The sequence below is a fragment of the Podarcis filfolensis genome, assembly GCF_964270895.1.
Source record: "Podarcis filfolensis genome assembly, chromosome: Z".
Classification (NCBI taxonomy): Eukaryota; Metazoa; Chordata; class Lepidosauria; order Squamata; family Lacertidae; genus Podarcis; species Podarcis filfolensis.
Window position 1 is genome coordinate 17,170,869 of NC_139617.1, and position 18,480 is coordinate 17,189,348.

General features: G+C 44.4%; 1 protein-coding gene across 2 annotated transcripts in view; it reads left to right on the plus strand.

Annotated features, from left to right (window-relative positions):
• TNMD (tenomodulin) overlaps window positions 1–18,480 on the plus strand; it is a 37,504-nt gene that overhangs the window by 14,022 nt on the left and 5,002 nt on the right. The window contains exons 1-6 of one of the 2 annotated variants that reach the window (XM_083596102.1): window positions 3,475–3,949; window positions 4,114–4,248; window positions 14,580–14,720; window positions 16,103–16,204; window positions 17,421–17,574; window positions 18,115–18,305. In XM_083596102.1, coding sequence (XP_083452228.1) covers window positions 3,902–3,949; window positions 4,114–4,248; window positions 14,580–14,720; window positions 16,103–16,204; window positions 17,421–17,574; window positions 18,115–18,305 — 771 coding nt within the window. In that variant the 5' untranslated portion in view covers window positions 3,475–3,901. Of the gene's footprint in view, window positions 1–3,474; window positions 3,950–4,113; window positions 4,249–14,579; window positions 14,721–16,102; window positions 16,205–17,420; window positions 17,575–18,114; window positions 18,306–18,480 lie in introns of those variants that run through there. The other variant, XM_083596103.1, reaches the window with a different exon arrangement.

Here is an 18,480-nt window from a genome sequence, read left to right on the forward strand (position 1 = left end):
TTTATGGCTCAGCACTTCACAGAAGCCACACACACCAGGCCGAGAGCAGTCATGTTATTTTATGGTTAAATTAAAGGATCTCTCCTCCTGTGGCCTTTCATTCAGCTGCTGTCAGCCACTCTAAAGGGAGACCAGGCATCCCAGATAACAGGAAGTACTAATTCTGTTTTTCACATCTTAATTTCTCTCTCATGGATGCCTAAGCAAGAGAGATAGTAAAACAACAAGAGACCTGTGAGGGGTGTTTCTGTGACCAAAGCAAAACTGTCATACTTCCTCGTTATTTTTGCAATTGCCAGGAGGTGTAATACTTGTAATGCAATCTCATTATATTTATCATACTGATTTTTCAATATATATGTTGTTATATTTGCTATTAAGTTGTTGCTTTATTATGTTATTATTACATTATTCTCATGACAGTTGCTTTTGATATGTATTCCTGCCTTCTTTGGCCTCCCCCACTTGAGATTTCCCCCACCCCCCAGACATAGAGACCTACTTAGTGATAAACCTGTTCTATTGGTGAAATGTTTTGCACCAGTGGAACACTGCTGAGCAACAGAAGGCATGAGCAGACCGTTGGTGCCATTGCTGTGAAATAGATTGTGTCATCTGTTGCGCAATGGGTTTCTGCTAGTGCAGCTGTTGGATGGGATGCCTCTGTTGTTCAACATTAAAATTCACTTTCTGGTAGCGCAAGAAAGGGCCCATGTTCCAATGGATAGAGAAGGCTGAATACAGCCCATTGCCTCCTGCAGTTCCTCCTTATAAATAACTCAGTCCAGTCACATGTTTCATTAGTACTGATAACACTTGTTAGGAGTAAAGTGATTTGTTGCTGATTCTTTGTCTTGGACTTATTTCCCCGCTGAGCTTATGCTTCTGATGAAACAGGGGTCCCAGTTCAATGGCAGGGAACCTGCCCAAGTCCCAGGAAGATCCCCTACTAGTCATTGTCAATAATCCTGGGATAGATGAGCAAATAAGGGATGCGGGTTGCACTGTGGGTTAAACCACTGAGCCTAGGACTTGTTGATCAGAAGGCTGGCGGTTCAAATCCCCGCAACAGGGTGAGCTCCTGTTGCTCAGTCCCTGCTCCTGCCAACCTAGCAGTTCGAAAGCACTTCAAAGTGCAAGTAGATAAATAGGTACCACTCCAGCGGGAAGGTAAACAGCGTTTCTGTGTGCTGCTCTGGTTTGCCAGAAGCAGCTTAGTCATGCTGGCCACATGACCTGGAAGCTGTACGCGGGCTCCCTTGGCCAATAAAGCGAGATGAGCTCCGCAACCCCAGAGTCGGTCACGACTGGACGTAATGGTCAGGGATCCCTTTACCTTTTACCTAGATGAGCAAATAGTCTTGGGGCAAAACTGCAGTCTTTCCCAGGCTTACCGGGAGATGCCAGGGATTGAACCTGTGACCTTCTGCATGCAAAGGAGATGCTCTGCCACTGAGCCACAGACCGTTCCCAAGAGCTCTTGCAAATGCTCCCCCATATAATTCCACCTTGGAGCCAAAAGAGTGTCCTCCCCCCCCCCGCCCCCCTCTGTTATTGCAATGTGTATTGATTCAACAAATGGCAACATTGAACACCAACCAAGGAAGTACTGCAAGTGGTCAGGTGTCGTTTCAGTGGAAAACAGGAGTGCCTGGCGTGCTCTGGTCCATGGGGTCACGAAGAGTCGGACACAACTAAACAACAATGCAGCCTTACCATTCACCTGAAGAGAAAACGCTTTCTCTTCCACTAGAGAACACTAGATGGCAGCATCATTGTTCCTGTCAAGACTCCTCCTGTCTTGTTCCGCTATTATTCCAGGATGCAGAAAAACAATACTGTAATCAATTTTAAAATGTCCCATCCTTTAGGTAACCCCAAGCCGCTGTTTATAAGGGATATCATTAACATGCTATTGCTTTCTTGAGATAATGGATATTGATATCCCTTAATAAACACAAATTCAAAACCCACAGTGGATCACAGTGGAGCAATACATTTATTAAGGTCAATCAAAAAGTCACAAAAAAGCAAGCAAGGTTTTGAGTTATTGGCCTAAAGGTGACATAATAGCAGAAATAGACTGCATTTTGTAGCCATGTAAGCTGCATTTAGACTCAGTTCCAAGATAGAGACCGAAGGCGTATTGGATTAGTCTCTGCTAAATTCTGCAGGTATCAAGTTACACCTCAGTATTCTGGGACAAAGGAGTGATCCCTGTTTCCAAAAACACAAAGCTGGATGGGATAGGCCAATCTGTCAATTTTGGCTCCTCTCAGTTTCTAATATTTCCAGCCTTTATTCCAGTTCTCCACATTTCTGCATCAGTTTGCATTAAATAAATAAATAAATAAAAAAGCATATTATATTTTGCATGCTGTTGCCACTATAAATCACATCAGAACTGCTTCTGGCAGTGTAAAGTGATGCATAAATTGAATAAACAATTGAACTTATTATTTTATTTTTTTAAAATCATTGGAAAAAACCACCCTTTTAATTTAGTGCATATACTAACAATTCTGCCTCGCTTTTCTTTCCGAACCAAGGGACTCAAAGCTGCTAACAGAAAAAAAGGAAAGCAACAATCCCCATATAAAAAGCAGTTCATACCAAATTAAAAATAGAATCATGGAATTATAGAACTGTAGATTTGGAAGGGAACCCCAAGGGTCATCTAATCCAACCCCCTGCGATGCAGGAACCTCAGCTAGATCATACAGGATAGAAGAACTCGGAATGGCAAAGCAACAACTCCTAATTCAAACATCAACATAGTTAAAGGCTTGCAGAAAAAGAAAAATATTCAGACAATTGCGGAACACAAATAATAAAGAGAAAAATAACCAAGGAACCTGTGTGGCCCTTCAGATGTTGTTGGACTGCAACTCCCATCATCCTCGACCATTGGCCTGGACTGAGGCTGATGGGAGTTGGAGTCCAACAGCATCAGGGAAGGCCCTGTCTCACTCATTCTCAGCTTAGGTTATCTTCTTTCTTACTTGTGTTCTGACATTCCTCCAAAGAATCCTGGGAGTTTGTTAAGGGCACTACAAATTGTACCTCTGGGAGGGAATTGTAGCTCTGTGATTTGGGTGACTTTGTCTCATCCATATATTTGAGGGCTTTGTTTGAAGGAAACTCGGAGCGTTGTAATTAGCCTCAAATAGTTTTAGATAACTTCAAGGAGTTTTGGATGGCTTCAGTGGGGCTTCAGAAGAGCCTCGAAGGAAGGGAGGATGTTTAAAATGCTGTCCGGCTACACCCGGAGTCCTTATCTGGCTGGGATATAAGCTTGTTTTCCGGGAGTGTGTCTTTTCCCCATATTATTTTTTAAAAGCTCCTACTCACTTTGCTGAGGCTCACAGGAGACTCGCCATCTTCTTTTGGACAAACTACAGCTCCCAGGATTCTTTTGGGGGAAACCATGTGCTGTAAATGAGCATGGTGTATGTAGATGTGACTTCAGTCAGCACAGGAAAGAAACTAGCGGTCACCAAGGGAGGAGCAAAATGTTACCCATTTTCATCAGGTGCATAAAGGGTACGTTTGCAAGCATTTCCAGTTCAGAGAGAAAGGCAACGTATGGCCTCTGTGGTCTCAGTTTCAATGCGCAAGCCACACACACTCACACACACCCAACATACACTCTTAACCCTATGCCAGCCTCAGCATGGGAACTCGCAGCCTTCATGTACTCCCACCGCTCCCACCCTATGAGATTCCACACACTGGAAAAAGCACCATTTACTACGATCACCCTGAGCCAGGAAAGAGGGAGTTATTCCTCCCCGACACACCCATGTGAGGCAAAGCATCGTGTGGCTCCACCTCAGCCCCAGAGGTCTCTCCATCTCTCTCTGCATGCAGAAGGAAATTTCACGCAGGGGGAGGAAACACCATGGCGAAAGATCCCCAGGAGATCTCTGAGGAATTCTACGTCCAAGATGTAGGTTGATTGCTTTGTTATCCTTTTTACAGGGTGGGTTAGTGAATGCCTTCAATTACTTGCTAAGATCTGTCATTCTGTTTTTCAAAGCATGCATGCCCAGCACATTACAGCTTGCCTCGACAACCAACTTTTCTCTAACTTTCCCCTTTTCTATCTATTAGGCACAAACACCTAAAGCTACGAAAGAACTCTGCAAAAGATACAAGATCTGTGGGGTGTTGCTTTGCAGCCTAGTGCTGTCTGTCATCCTGACATTTCTTGGGGTCTATTATTTTTGGAATCCACCACCTAAAAAAGTAAGTTGCATTCTGTGCATTGAATTTAATATTTATTTTATTTTATTTTATTACTTATTTAAAATCTACCTGGTATTTCTAAATATCCTCTCTTGTTATTATTTTAAGGACACAGACTATTCAAGTAGATTTTACGCAAAGTTTTAGGTGCTTACCCTGCTTTGCTTTTTAATAATGGGATCCTTTCCACAGAGGCATTCCATCTCCTTCATAGTAGCAGTCACATAATAAATTTGTGAAAAAGTGCTTTCATGTTGTTTTCATTAGCTTGCCAGAAACTGGTGGAAAACCCACTATGCCACCACTTTAAGGGAGAGGGAGCCAAATCTTGAGGGTGGCTGATTACTCTGTGCTGTTCCGTGCCTGCAGCATTAAACAGCCAAAAAAGACTCTTGAAGGGGGAAACCTGCTGTATTGCATTTTCTTTTATTAACCTATTTTGCAGGGCATTGGGGGGTGGGGTGGCTGGAGCTCATTCATACACTTATATGGGAAGCTCCCCTATATCAAATCAGACCACTGCTCCATCTGGTTCAGTACTGTTGGCTGACAGCAACTTTCTGAGGTTTCAGACAGTGGTCTTTTCCATCCTTACCTGGGTGCTTTGCCTGTGAGTTGCAGCCCTTTTATAAAAAAAAATGCATGCATGTAAAAACACAGCATCCATAAGCTGATGCCATACTATCATAAGACTTTCCCCCTTGTGCATAGGGTTGTGGATGCAAACACCATCTTCCTTTCCCCTTTTGCCCTAGATGCTGTGGTTTAGACCTGGCATTCTGACTAGGGGGTTGTGTATTCATTCCCTGAAGTGAGAGAAAATCAGGGGATTGCATCGTAATGTGTGGGTGGAGGGGCAAAGTGAAAAGTTTAGCCAAATGCATGGAGGATAAATTTATTATCAAGAACTATTAGTTGTGTTAGTTGGATGGTATCTCTATATCTCATGTCTCCCTGGACATCAAATGCAATGGTAGGGCTGCCATATGTATGGGAATCGGTCTCTGAAAAAGGCATCTGGGTGGGTTTTTGCAGAATCAGAAAAATGTCCGGGAAAACCTGGACATATGGCAAGCAGCACAATTAAAAAATAATAATGCTTTAGAAATGCTTTGTCTGGATTTTCACTTTTGGTATTATGACAACCCTAAGCAACAGGCATAGGGTACGCAGGTGGCGCTGTGGGTTAAACCATAGAGCCTAGGACTTGCCAGTCAGAAGGTCGGCAGTTCGAATCCCTGCAACGGGGTGAGCTCCCGTTGCTCGGTCCCTGCTCCTGCCAACCTAGCAGTTCGAAAGCACGTCAAAGTGCAAGTAGATAAATAGGTACAGCTCCGGCGGGAAGGTAAACGGCGTTTCCGTGCGCTGCTCTGGTTCGCCAGAAGAGGCTTAGTCATGCTGGCCACATGACCCAGAAGCTGTACGCCGGCTCCCTCGGCCAATAAAGCGAGATGAGCGCCGCAACCCCAGACTTGGTCACGACTGGACCTAATGGTCAGGGGTCCTTTAAGCAAAGGGCATAAGAGCATAAACCTAAAAATAACTTGTTGGATTAGGCTAGTGGCCCCTCTAGTCCAGCCTCCTGTTCTCACAGTTGGCCATCCAGAATGTCTGTGGGAAAGCTGCAAGCAGAGCCCTAGCACTCTGCCCATTTGAGGGAGGGATCACCCTTCTGCAATCTAAGCTGAGGTTTCCCCAAGCTTCTTCCACGTGGGTGGTGCCATTAATAAATTTAATTTTGCTATGAGTGATTTCTTTTCTTGTCTATTATTTATTTTTAAAATTTGTATACCGTCCTTCATCCGAAGTTCACAGGGCAGTTCACGACATATAAATACAAGATAAGAGCACAAAATGCATAATACAAACAAAAACACACCAATAAGCCCCCCTCCACTCCCACAAAACACCTTTAAAACGACATAGAATGCTAACCAGCCAAAGGCCTGGGAGAAGAGAAAGTGCCTAAAGATATCTAACGAAGGTGCTTGGCGAGCCTCCCTGAGGAAAGCATTCCAAAAACGGGGAGCCACCACAGAAAAGGCCCGTTCTCATGTTGCCACCCTCCAGAACTCTCATGGAGGGGGCACATGAAGAAGGGCCACAGGGTCCGGATAGGTTCATATGGAAAGAGGCGGTCCTTGAGGTATTGCGGTCTTGAGCCGTTTAAGGATTTATAGGTCAAAATCAGTACTTTGAATTGGACAACATACGCTCCTGGGCATGTCAAAAGGCCACCACCAACCACCATCACATTATTATTCCTCAGGAACTGCATCTTTGCCAACCATGGTGATTCTCTGCCATTTCTTTGGACCTCTGAGGAACATAGTGGGTCTCACAGTGTCAAAGTGTGGTGCTAAAGGGGCTTTGCAAAGGCTGGAATATTCACCTAACAGCTCCAGTGACAGTTTCAATATACCCTGGCAATCCAAATTACATTAAGATGCAGAATCCACAGTCACACAAGCCTCAGTGCGTCCCTTAAGTATGTTGACAAAGGGGTCAGACAACTGTCACCTAGAATTTTATGGATTTCTGTTCCCTGATAGGCACTTAATTCAGCATGATACTAAAAGTCTTGTCTTTTGAAAAAGTTTCTGGCCCTTTTGGCTTCAAATATACCTTCCCATCCACCGCTATCCTGCTTCCTTAAGCAACAAGAACGAGAACAGCACTACCTGGCTGTGGTTTACTTTGGACAAGAGAGCACACTGGAAACTTACGATTTTGTGTTTTAGTTTGGCAAATAAAAACAAACATTACAAAATACAACCCCTCTTTCTTCACACTGCTGGCTGCTATTTTTCACACACCCACAGACTGCCCACTCTCCTTTCAGCTGGAGGGACGATGCTTTCTCCAAGCTGAGATGGGCATGTCATCCTAAAAACACAGAGATTTCATTACTCAGCACAAGGCCAAATCACACACAGTCCCAGGGCATGTACAGAGTTCAAGATGAACTGGAACACTACTACACTGCCATCTCCAGGCCGGGCTTGGAGAAACCTCTTCCGGAAACCCTGGAGACCAACTGCCAGTCAGTAGTCACATCCACACCATATATATTGAAAGCACGTGGCTTTCCCCAAAATAATCCTGGGAACTGTGGTTTATACCTTGCAGAACTACAAGTCCCAGCAGCCTTAGCAAATGACAGTCCCCAGGATTCTTAGTGAGAAGCCGTGTGCTTTAAATGTAGGGTGCAGATATGACCAATGTTGACAGTTCTGAGCTGGACAGCTGTCTAATTCGACATAAGGCAACTTCCTATCTTCACTGGCCTTACAAATAGAGAGTTGACTGCAATAAGCCAAGTGTAACTGTTTGGTTACTTACAGTGTCATCCTCAAGTCCCGCACTCAGATGCATCCCAGAATGGTCTTTAAGTAGCGTTCCTTTGTTTTAGTATACTGGCAGCAACCGTTTTAGGCATGTCCAATACGTGCACGACCTCACACATGTGCATTGCGCCAAACCCAGAAATGACCCGCAAATGTCACAAAAATGTCACAAGATGTTTGCAGGCTTTTTCTGGAAGTACTGCAATACAGACATACCTTGGGTTACAAATGCTTCAGGTTGCGTTTTTTCAGGTCACAGAAGCAGCGAAACCCAGAGGTACCGGAATGGGTTACTTCTGGGTTTTGGCGGTCGCGCATGCATAGAAGCACTAGATCGTGCTTTGCACATGCACAGAAGTGCTAGATTGCGCTTTGTGCATGCACAGAAGTGCCAAATCACAACCCGCGCGTGCGCAGACATGGCGCTGCGGGTTGCGGATGCTGCGGGTCACGGACATGCCTCCCACATGGATCACGTTCGCAACCCAAGCGTCCACTGTACCAGGTTGATGCATGGAGTGGATGGAGCAAGCCCCTGTTCCACCACAGCTTTTTCAATGGTGCCTTGGAACATAACCTTTGTGTTAATTGGGAGTTGTCTGCAATCACACCCTGCCTTCACTTTTAAATACTTAAGGAGATGGCAAGTGAAGTTTCTGTGCTAGCCACAATCTCGCAAGCAGCCCAACTCTGACAATGCTCTTAATGGAGGCTTCTGCCAGCCAGCCCGCTGCTTTCTTCATTGTCCGACATCTGCTTCCAATAAATAGCTGCTATTCAGAAGCTAGGTCTGCAGAAGACATTTTCATTCCAGACACATCAAAGCCCCAAAGTCTTTTGCCACGCAGCAGATACATATTAGAGCTCAGCTGAGAGCCCAGTTATTAGGGTCTACTGCAAATTGACAGAGAGAGGCTGTTTTTTTGAGGAGGAGGGTTGTCTTCTGCTTCTGATTAATCCTGGAAGATACTTTCAGGATCCAGAAACAGGGAAATAAGCTTGCATAAACAAGCCTGCATAAACATTCTCAAATTTTGCCTACAATCTTTTTATTCCATCAAGGTAATGGGCTTGCAGCCCAGGCTAGGGGCATTTGGAACTCCAGACCTGAATAAAGTATCTCCTGCAATCACACATTCCAGGCTATATGGTTCCCCCCCCCCCCCTGCTTTCATTCACATGAAACCTCACACACAAACAAGCCTTTATTGCCACGCGGAGAGAGGAGGCAAGGACAGCAGGGCCCCATCAAATTAACCTCTTACATAGCAAAAAGCAGGGCTGTGCATGCCCCACCACAATTCACATCGTGGCCCCAATTTTTAACTCAAGATTGGTCTTGATTCATTCCAGACTGATCTGGACCCAATCCAATGTGCCCTGAATCCGAATTGTAATCCAGAAAATACAGATCTCCGGAAATCCCATTGGTTTTCATCACAAAACCGGAACTGCCATAACGTCCTTGCCTTTTGACATCAGGGAATGAAATCTGGGGACATAGCTCTATTTTCCAGGGATGTCCCTGATTTAGAGAAGCCATTCCAGTTTCTGATTTGAACCCAGAAGGTCCTGCGTTTCCTTAGGATGTCCCTATTTTCATTGGAGAAATGTTGGAGGATATACCCCTGTAGAGGGAGCTAACACTGCCAATTTTTAGAGGGGTAGCCCCATGTGTTGTATTTTTTCAAAAGAAGGAAAGGTAATACTTTAAGGCAGGGGTCCTCAAACTACAGTCCGTGGGCAGTTCCAGCCCACCAGGGTCCTAAATCTGGCCTGCACGGCCATTTCAGAACCCAACGCGAAGTCCGAGGCTGAAATGCCGCGCTGGGTTTACCTCAGCGGCAGGGACTGACTGAACAGGCGGCGGGGTCCTCAAGTCCAAGGCTGAAACGCTATGCCAGGTTTACCTCAGCGTGCTGGGACTGACTGAATGGGCGGCGAGGTCCTCAAGTCCAAGGCTGAAACGCCACGCCGGGTTTGCCTCTGCCTCAAGCTCATTCTGTCTCCTCCTCTGTCCCTTTGTTGCCTCTTCCCGGCTGCTCGCTGCCTTGCTGCCACCTCCCAGAGCGCAAGTATTTCACACAACGCACATGTCCCACTTGAAGACGATTCCTGCATTGCAGGGGGTTGGACTAGATGACCCCCGTGTCCCTTCCAACTCTACAGTTCTATGATGCCACGAACAACAATTATTAGATATGATGAGATAATGAAAGTATGTGCTATGAAACTAGGCTGTAGTCATGCTTGCCAGTTGGTGGCTGCTTAGGAAGCGGAAATAGTAACAGTGAGAAAAGCGCTATACAGTGGTACCTCAGCTTAAGAACTTAATTCATTCCAGAGGTCCGTTCTTAACCTGAAACTGTTCTTAACCTGAAGCACCACTTTAGCTAATGGGGCCTCCTGCTGCCGCCACGCCGCTGGAGCACGATTTCGGTTCTCATCCCGAAACAAAGTTCTTAACCCGAGGTACTATTTCTGGGTTAGCGGAGTCTGTAACCTGAAGCGTATGTAACCCAAGGTACCACTGTAATCGTAATAATGTAGCAGACTGTACAATGTATTCACAAGACACACACAAGGCATAGCAGACACAGTGCTAAATAAACCTTAGAGCCAAAATGTGGGGAGTGGGAGAGAATACTAAGACACAGACAAGCAAACCTTTTTTTTTTAAAGGACGGGACTGGGATTTATTGGGAAAGGATATTAAACAAACACAAGCTGAACAAATGCCACCTAACTCAACCAAATTCTTTCCACAGAGGCAGAACTTAACAAAAGAGCAGCATTTTAAGACTTCGCCACCCTCACCCTCCTCAAGCACTGTAATTAATTGTTGTGGGCGGGCACAATAGCATTCTAGCCCCGCAGCTCTCATTAAGCAGCACTAATCAGCAATCCCATATGTGCATAATGTCACCAATAATTATACATCCTACAGCATTTTAAAAATGCATACAGATAAAGAGGGATGAGGGTGTTTTAAATAACTACGACGCACCTCTCTCCTCTCACTCCCCTCTGTCCCTGTGATATCAGGAAACAACTATTCGTCCAGCCATCTGAAGCAACTTCCAGGATAAACAAACTTGCACCAGGGCTGGATTTCTAATGCAATGCCAATTTTTGCAAACCCAAATAAAGACAAGAAGCAAAACATCTTGAAAAGAAAACAACTTCCATCCTTGTTTCAACAAGCAAGCGTACATGAAAAGACCATAGCTGTCAAGTGTCCCTTATTTGCCGTGACAGTCCCTTATCCCAGCACCATGTCCCACTGCTGTCCCTTATTGATGATGTCCCTTAAATAAGCTACTGAAGGTAATGGGGCCCTTTCTATGTCCAGCTGTGCTTTGTCAACAACAAATTGTTGCTTTTTTTGTGTCGAATATATGCTATATGGTAATTTATGGACCTAATAGGTATCTAAAGCCATTTGCATGCAACAAAATATGTATTTTATCAAAGTAATTGTTCATCCCTTATTTTGGCTGCTGATCCCTTATTTTCGAGGCTGCTGGTCCCTTATTTTCAAATCTGTAAGTTGACAGCTATGGAAAAGACCCTGGACTCTCTTTTGGGGGCCAAAAGCTCCCGTGTTTGTCATTGCCCTGTTTGTCATAGCATCGTCTTAGCCTGCTGACAGAGCAGAGGCCTTTGATCTTTAACTCCAAGTTTACTTAGGGTGCCAGTGGCACCATAAAGGTAGGGCTTGAGGACAGATGTCTCAGCAAAACGAGCAGGAGGGCTCCCAAATAACAGCAGGGGCGTGCTTGGCAAATTCTGGAATAAGTGACTTGACAGTACTGTCTTGAAAGGGCTGCAGGTATAGTAGGACAACTGAGCCCAGAGTCCTACCTAATACCCTGTAGCTTCGTTCTCCCTCCAATATTTGTGCGGAAGGTGAACAACAACAGTGCACAAACGGAAAGAGCTGCTATGAATCAGAGCTTTCTGAAATGCAAAGTGGCTCTCGCTTGCAGACTTGGTGGCGCCTGATCAATTGATGAGAACGAACAATGAGCTATTCCAAGTATCTGGAATAAGAGTCACAACACCCACCTGCCAGAATGAGAAATAGAGACTTCACCATACTCTTCTCAGCACCTGCTAAAAACATTTTTGTTGAGGCAAGCCTACCTAGACATGTAGAATGTTGACACGTGTTTTACTCTGTGTTGTGCTTTTTTAGCTTATCATTGATTTTAATTATTTTTGAATGTCTTAAATATTTGTTATGAACTTTTTTTATTGGGCATTTTACTTCTTTATTCTTTTTGTAAACTGCCTCAAGGATTTGTTTGTTTTTTTACAATCAAGCGATGTATAATTTTTGTGAAATAGATAAAATAAACCAGATTTTTATGGAGGCTCAGCACAAGGGGAGCCAGAAGGCAACAGTTTGAGGAAATATGGGACCCAAGGAAAATTGGGAGATGGGTAAAGGCAGGTCAGGTGCCATTATGGATGTGGTGATGCCCCCCAACTCCATTAAAACCTGCTCAACCTGAACATCTGAAAACATAAACACACCACAAAAGCCTCTCTGTCTCTCTCTCTTTCTCTCTCTCCTCTAGAGGAAACTGACACCATAAATGAATTTCCTGTGGCATAGAGTAGGAAAAAGATGAAACGGTACCACAAGGGCTTTTTTTTCAGAATATCTGAACCTTATTATAAGAGGACATTTATTGAAAAGGTAGAAAGCAAATTTAACAAACGAACAAGCAAATAATAAATGAGATTTTTGCTAACTACAGAGGAATGGCAATTTTAGGAGACTTGTAATCTCTTTGACATTTCTCATCATTAATCCTACCCTCTGATTTAGAACTTTGCATGAGGTCTCTCTCTCTCTTTAAGAAATAGCTTCAGATGTGGACACTGCCAAAGTCATTAAAATAAAAAACACACATTCCATGTGTAAAGACTGGAATTTCAAGATCCTTTCCCAAATTTTCTTCAGATGCCACTGCAAGTAATCTGAAGCACAGCTTGTTCCTGGAGGATGCCTGGCACGTTCTTCCTTTCCAAGACCTCACCTTAAACTTTCCATACTGCAAAGTCCATTTTCCTAATGTGCTCAGGTTACTATTGCTATGGTAATGGTTTCCCATGAGAGAATCTTCACGCTTACAGTGGTAATGGTCATGCCACATGAACGGGCAAGTCACCTACATGGTTGGTGTCTGGGATGAGTGCTTGGCACTTTCTGTGAGAGAAACAGTAGTTGCCAGTAAGGATGTGGTAGAAACTCAACTTTGTTCACACCTGAATGCACTTTTCAAATCAACAGGCAAACCGAATCACAATTATCCTTCAACATCAGCAACATGCTGAATTTGGTGTTGTAGTTCTCCAACCAAACAATATGTACAAAAATGCATACTTTTTAAAATCAAAATACAACTGTGCATTATATTGAGGAAAATGGCTTGCAAAGATGTGTACATTGGTCAAATCTTCATACCAAAAAAGTGCCATATTGGAAGAAACAAGTAAGAAAACACTGGTAATTTTTCTTGAGGATTTTTTTTCCAATCCACAAACTGATGCAGAAATGTGGATAACAGAATTTAAGACTGGAAAAATGAGAAACTGACCCTGAAATTGAGAATTTTGCCCATTCGTGGTTACCTGGGCTTTAGCATGGCTTTAGAAGGTTGGCGTTTCGAATCCCCATGACAGGGTGAGCTCCCGTTGCTCGGTCCCTGCTCCTGCCAACCTAGCAGTTCGAAAGCACCTCAAAGTGCAAGGAGATAAATAGGTACCGCTCCAGCGGGAAGGTAAACGGCGTTTCTGCTGGCCACATGACCTGGAAGCTGTACGCCGGCTCCCTCGGCCAATGAAGCGAGATGAGCGCCGCAACCCCAGAGTCGGCCACAACTGGACCTAATGGTCAGGGGTCCCTTTACCTTTTAGAAGTGGTCTTGGCTCTTTCACCGCATGCAGTTTCCCTCATTTAAACCTTCCATCTCCCAAAGTTGCTATCTTCTCCTTCTCCCATGGGGCTCAATGTCTTTTCCCCAAGGTGCAGTGCTATAGAACTATGACCTTGGAGAAGCATCCACTATTCTCCCATTGGTGTCCTGCTCATATATTTGTAAACAGAATTGTTGCTGCTTTTGCTGTTGTTCCAAAGATATAACTAGATGCCCAAGTGCAAAAGAAGGCAAGGCAAAGCATCAGTACCAAATTCAATCTCCTTGCCTTACCTGGCAATGCTGGGACGTCCCATGCCTAAATTCTTGTAGAGCCACTGCCAATCATTGTACACAACATCAAGGCAGATAGAGCAATGCCTTTGTATAAGGCCTATGTTCCTTCTTATGTTCCAGCATCTTTAATAGTTGTGCAGAAAATCCCAGCAGGTACAGCTTGCATAGGAAGTCACATCTGCTGAAACTCCCTTTTCTACACAACTATTAAAGGTGCAGAAACCCTGCCCTCTTTTGCAGTGGGGTATTCTTGCCGATTGGAAGGTTAGCAGTTTGAATCCCCATGACGGGGTGAGCTCCCGTTGTTTGGTCCCAGCTCCTGTCAACCTAGCAGTTCGAAAACATACCAGTGCAAGTAGATAAATAGGTCACTGGCCACATGACCTGGAAGCTGTCTGTGGACAAATGCCGGCTCCCTCGGCCTGTAAAGCGAGATGAGCGCCGCAACCCCACAGTTGTCCGCAACTGGACCTAATGGTCAGGGGTACCTTTACCTTTACCCTAACCGTAAGGCTCCAGTTTTCTCTCATCCAAAGGAAAAATAAACTGGGTATCTCTGCCTGCCCTGGAATATCTGAACACTGAGGACTAAGTGAGGGCTTGTAACAGGTTACATTGGCAGAGATATTTCAAGAACCAGACTAGTAAGCTGGCTAGCAGGAAATGTTCGCTTGTTTGCAAAGTCCATCCTAGGTCTTTGGGAAACACAGCCATTACTTCCTCTGCATTTCTCCTCCCTCTTCCCACTTTGTCATTTCAGATCTATGACATGGAGCACACATTTTTCAGCGAAGGAGAGAAGCAGAAGATATTGATGAAGATAGACCCTCTAACCAGGACAGAGATCTTTCAGACTGGAAAGGGCAACAAGGAGGTTCTGGAAATACATGACTTCAAAAATGTATGTACTGTCATTTCTGTCCCCGATTGTGGTAGATCAAACATAACTGAGTGAGGCATTTTCACTTTCTGGGGCACCCGTTAGGGACAGATTGTGGAGTTATTCCTGAAGAGTACATGCACCTCTAAAAAAACTCACTGGGTCTGCACACTGAAAGCCAATTGTTATAAACAGTTCAATGGACATCCCATGATTTAACGACTATGGTATACTGATAGTGAACTCACATGAATTGAGTGGCAACCAAAAATAAGGTAGTGGAGAATCACTATGTACAGTGGTACCTCAGGTTAAGTACTTAATTCGTTCCGGAGGTCCGTACTTAACCTGAAACTGTTCTTAACCTGAAGCACCACTTTAGCTAATGGGGCGTCCTGCTGCTGCCGCGCCGCTGGAACACGATTTCTGTTCTCATCCTGAAGCAAAGTTCTTAACCTGAAGCACTATTTCTGGGTTAGTGGAGTCTGTAACCTGAAGCTTATGTAACCTGGAGCGTATGTAACCTGGGGTACCACTGTATTAAGTACATATACAAGAGTGTGTGATTTTTAAAAATAAAAGCCTGACAACCACATATGAGCTTTTAGGACTTAGAGAATGTTGAGGTGTGGGGGGAGGGAGAAACTTGAGGAACTGGGGGAGTGGGGAGAGAGAGAGAATTGACCTGATCAAGCCCAGAAGAGCTTGTAGAGATGTGTGCCGTGAGGTTTTTGTTATTCCCCTTCCTTCAGTATACAAGGATGCAGCCTCCCCAGGCTGAGACTAAAATACCACATTGTTGTACATCCCACTTTCAGTAATAACGAAGCATTTATATAGAGTACTCGTTCGGAGTTTCCAAAACACTTCACATATTTTCTAGAGACACATCTTTACCATTGCAAGATTGGGGAAACTTGAACTTTTGCACATGAACTATAAGCCTGTAAAGTAGTTGAGTATTGCAAGAGGGAGGAGACTAGATCTGATTGATTGTCAGACAAACCAACCAGTGAGATAAGTGCATAAGTGGGATTTGAACCCAGGGCTTCCTGACTTCTAGCTTAGGAATCTTAGCCATTATAAAATGAAAGTTTGCAAAGGGAGCAGGGGAAGGAGGTGCTCATCAGGATGTGCTATTGCCCTGTGAAAACATAGCATAGAAACCACACAATAAAAATATTCTTTGTTTCATATTGCTTTTATTTTTTATATATTCTTTGCAGGGAAAGAACCACATACTATGGGCAGTATTTAAATGCCCCATCAATAAAATCCAGCGCCCACCTTATTGAAATATCAGATCGTGTATCTTACCCTGAATTAAACTATACCCATACAATGACTGCAGGACTTTATGCACTTAGTTCTCTTGACCAGACTTTTTTTTCCTGCTCCACTAGGGAATAACAGGCATCTTTTTTGTGGGAGACCCAAAGTGCTTCATCCGAAACCAGATTAAAGGGATTCCTGAAACATCCAACGTGGACATGGAGGAGCTGGAAGTATGCAAAAATGAATAACTCCTTGAATTAAATAAGACCCAGGACAGCCAGAGATTTATAACAGCATGGAAAGTACAGACCGAGAGTAATCCCATTAGCTTTTAAATTTCTCACAGACCAGGCAGATATACTCACAGCATATGCTAAATGCCAAACAGGGGCCTAACTAAAGCAGTCCAGATGGAATTAGTTCCAGAGATGAAACTGGTCCAGCTAAACCAGTGGCAGAACTGAAGGGCTAAATGAAATATTTTAACCCAAATTCCACAGCTTGTCAAAATAGTTAAGATGTATAGAAACAGAGGAATCTGCCTTATACTGAGTCAGAGCATTGGTCCATCTCGCACAGGGGTAGGCAACCTAAGGCCCATGAGCCACAAGCAGCCCATGGGGGTCGTTTAACCGGCCCCCGAGCCACCCCCGAACCAAGCCCCCTGCTCGGTGAGTCCCCACATGCTGCACTAAACTGGCACAGTGCAGCATGGGGACTCGCTTCCACGGTGCAGGAAATCATGTCTGCACAGACACCAGAAATTGCTGGTGCACACGCTCACATGCGTGTGCAATCCAGCCCATGGAGGGCTCTCCATTGGAGTGAACCAGCCCAGGTAAGGTAAACCTTGCTGACCCCTGATTCTAGCTTATTTTTGTTGTCCCTGATTGGCAGCATCTCTCCAAGGTTTCAGGCAGCGTTCTTTCTTAGCCTTCTCAGGAGATTCCAAAGACTGAATCTGGGACCTTCTTCATGGGACCAGTTTGATTCTGAATGGTGTATTAAAGAAGCCCTCCTTTTAGGAGAGAGGCTACATTTTTAGCCGTGTTGGGAATAATGAGGCCTCCAAGTAGGAAACATTGGATTTATAAGGTTTCCTGGAGGGATCTAGTCGCCCACTGTGGGATATAGATATGCATTTCAGTCAGGCAGCTTCCTCTCATGCCCTTTATGTCTGGGCAAAGTGGAAGGCAGAACAGAGTGGCAACTTTATCTGAGCAACCTGCAAAGCTGCAAGGAGGATGCCAGTGCAGTATCTTGGACACAAATCAAGAAAACACCAATATGATGGTTGTTTTTTTAGTAAAGAGTGAGGTGTGCCTCCAGTTTTAGTCCAAAATAATAGTGCCCCGGATATGAAATGTATGGGAAATACAGCTCTATGAAATTGTTTCTCTAGCTTAACAAATGAAGAAAAGGACATTTTTTACAAATTTCTCGCAGGATGAGGAAATTACAGATACCTATTTCGAGCAGTCTGTAGTCTGGATTCCAGGGGAGAAGCCTATTGAAAATAAAGATTTCCTGAAAGGTTCCAAGATCTTTGAGCTCTGCAAAAATGTGACTGTGTACTGGATCCACCCGACCTTATTAAGAGGTAAGGCCACTTATTCTTCTCCTCTTTGTAGCATGTTGACGAATCTGCAGCCTACCAGTGCAGATAAAGACACCCTTCTTTGGCCCACAGTAAAACTGAATTCAGACATACTGACGTCAACTGCAGTATGGTTGGTCATGTTTTTGCCCTGTGCAAAGCTCACCTGTGTTTCCTTATCAGCTTCCGTGTGTTCCAGGGGGGGAAAGAAGAATCTTTTGCAAGTTGAAAAGGAGGCATCGCCGAAATACAGAGCTAGCTTATGGTTGCTAGCATACTAGAGTCCTGTAATGGTGATGTTGAGACACTGGTTTTCTCTGATCTGGAACAGGCATTAAAATAGGTTTGCCATATATATATTTTTAAAAAAGTAAAAGTCCAGACACAAAAGCTGCCATTTAAGCACAGTTCTGTATGATCTGTCAATGACAGTTAGTCAAGGTGCTCTTATGCATGAATTAGCACACAACTGGTTCCAGCGGTAAGCCATCAATTTCCACCAGAAAAGTAATTCATGGTGACTTGTTTGTCTCTGCCTCTTAGAGCCAGAACTTCTTGACTTTGAAAATGAAGGTCAGGAGGAGGAGGAAGACGATCCGATTCTGAGAGACAAGCAAGACTGGGCGAGACATCAGGAGGAAAAGGAAGAGCAACACTTGGCTAAGGATGTCAGACCAAGTACCAAACGTCAGGCCCGGCAACTCACAGAAGAGGATTTCCCTGTGAATGATTACGTAAGTCAGGAGTAGCCAACCTTTTGAGGCCCATGAGCATATTTAGACTTTTAAGATAGTGCTGTGGGCAGCGGTCACAAAATGGCTGCTTGGGGAACACGTGGCATGAAGTAGCACTAAATGGCTGCCACATCTAAATGAGAGGGAAGGGACAGGACCACAATGATCTCATCAC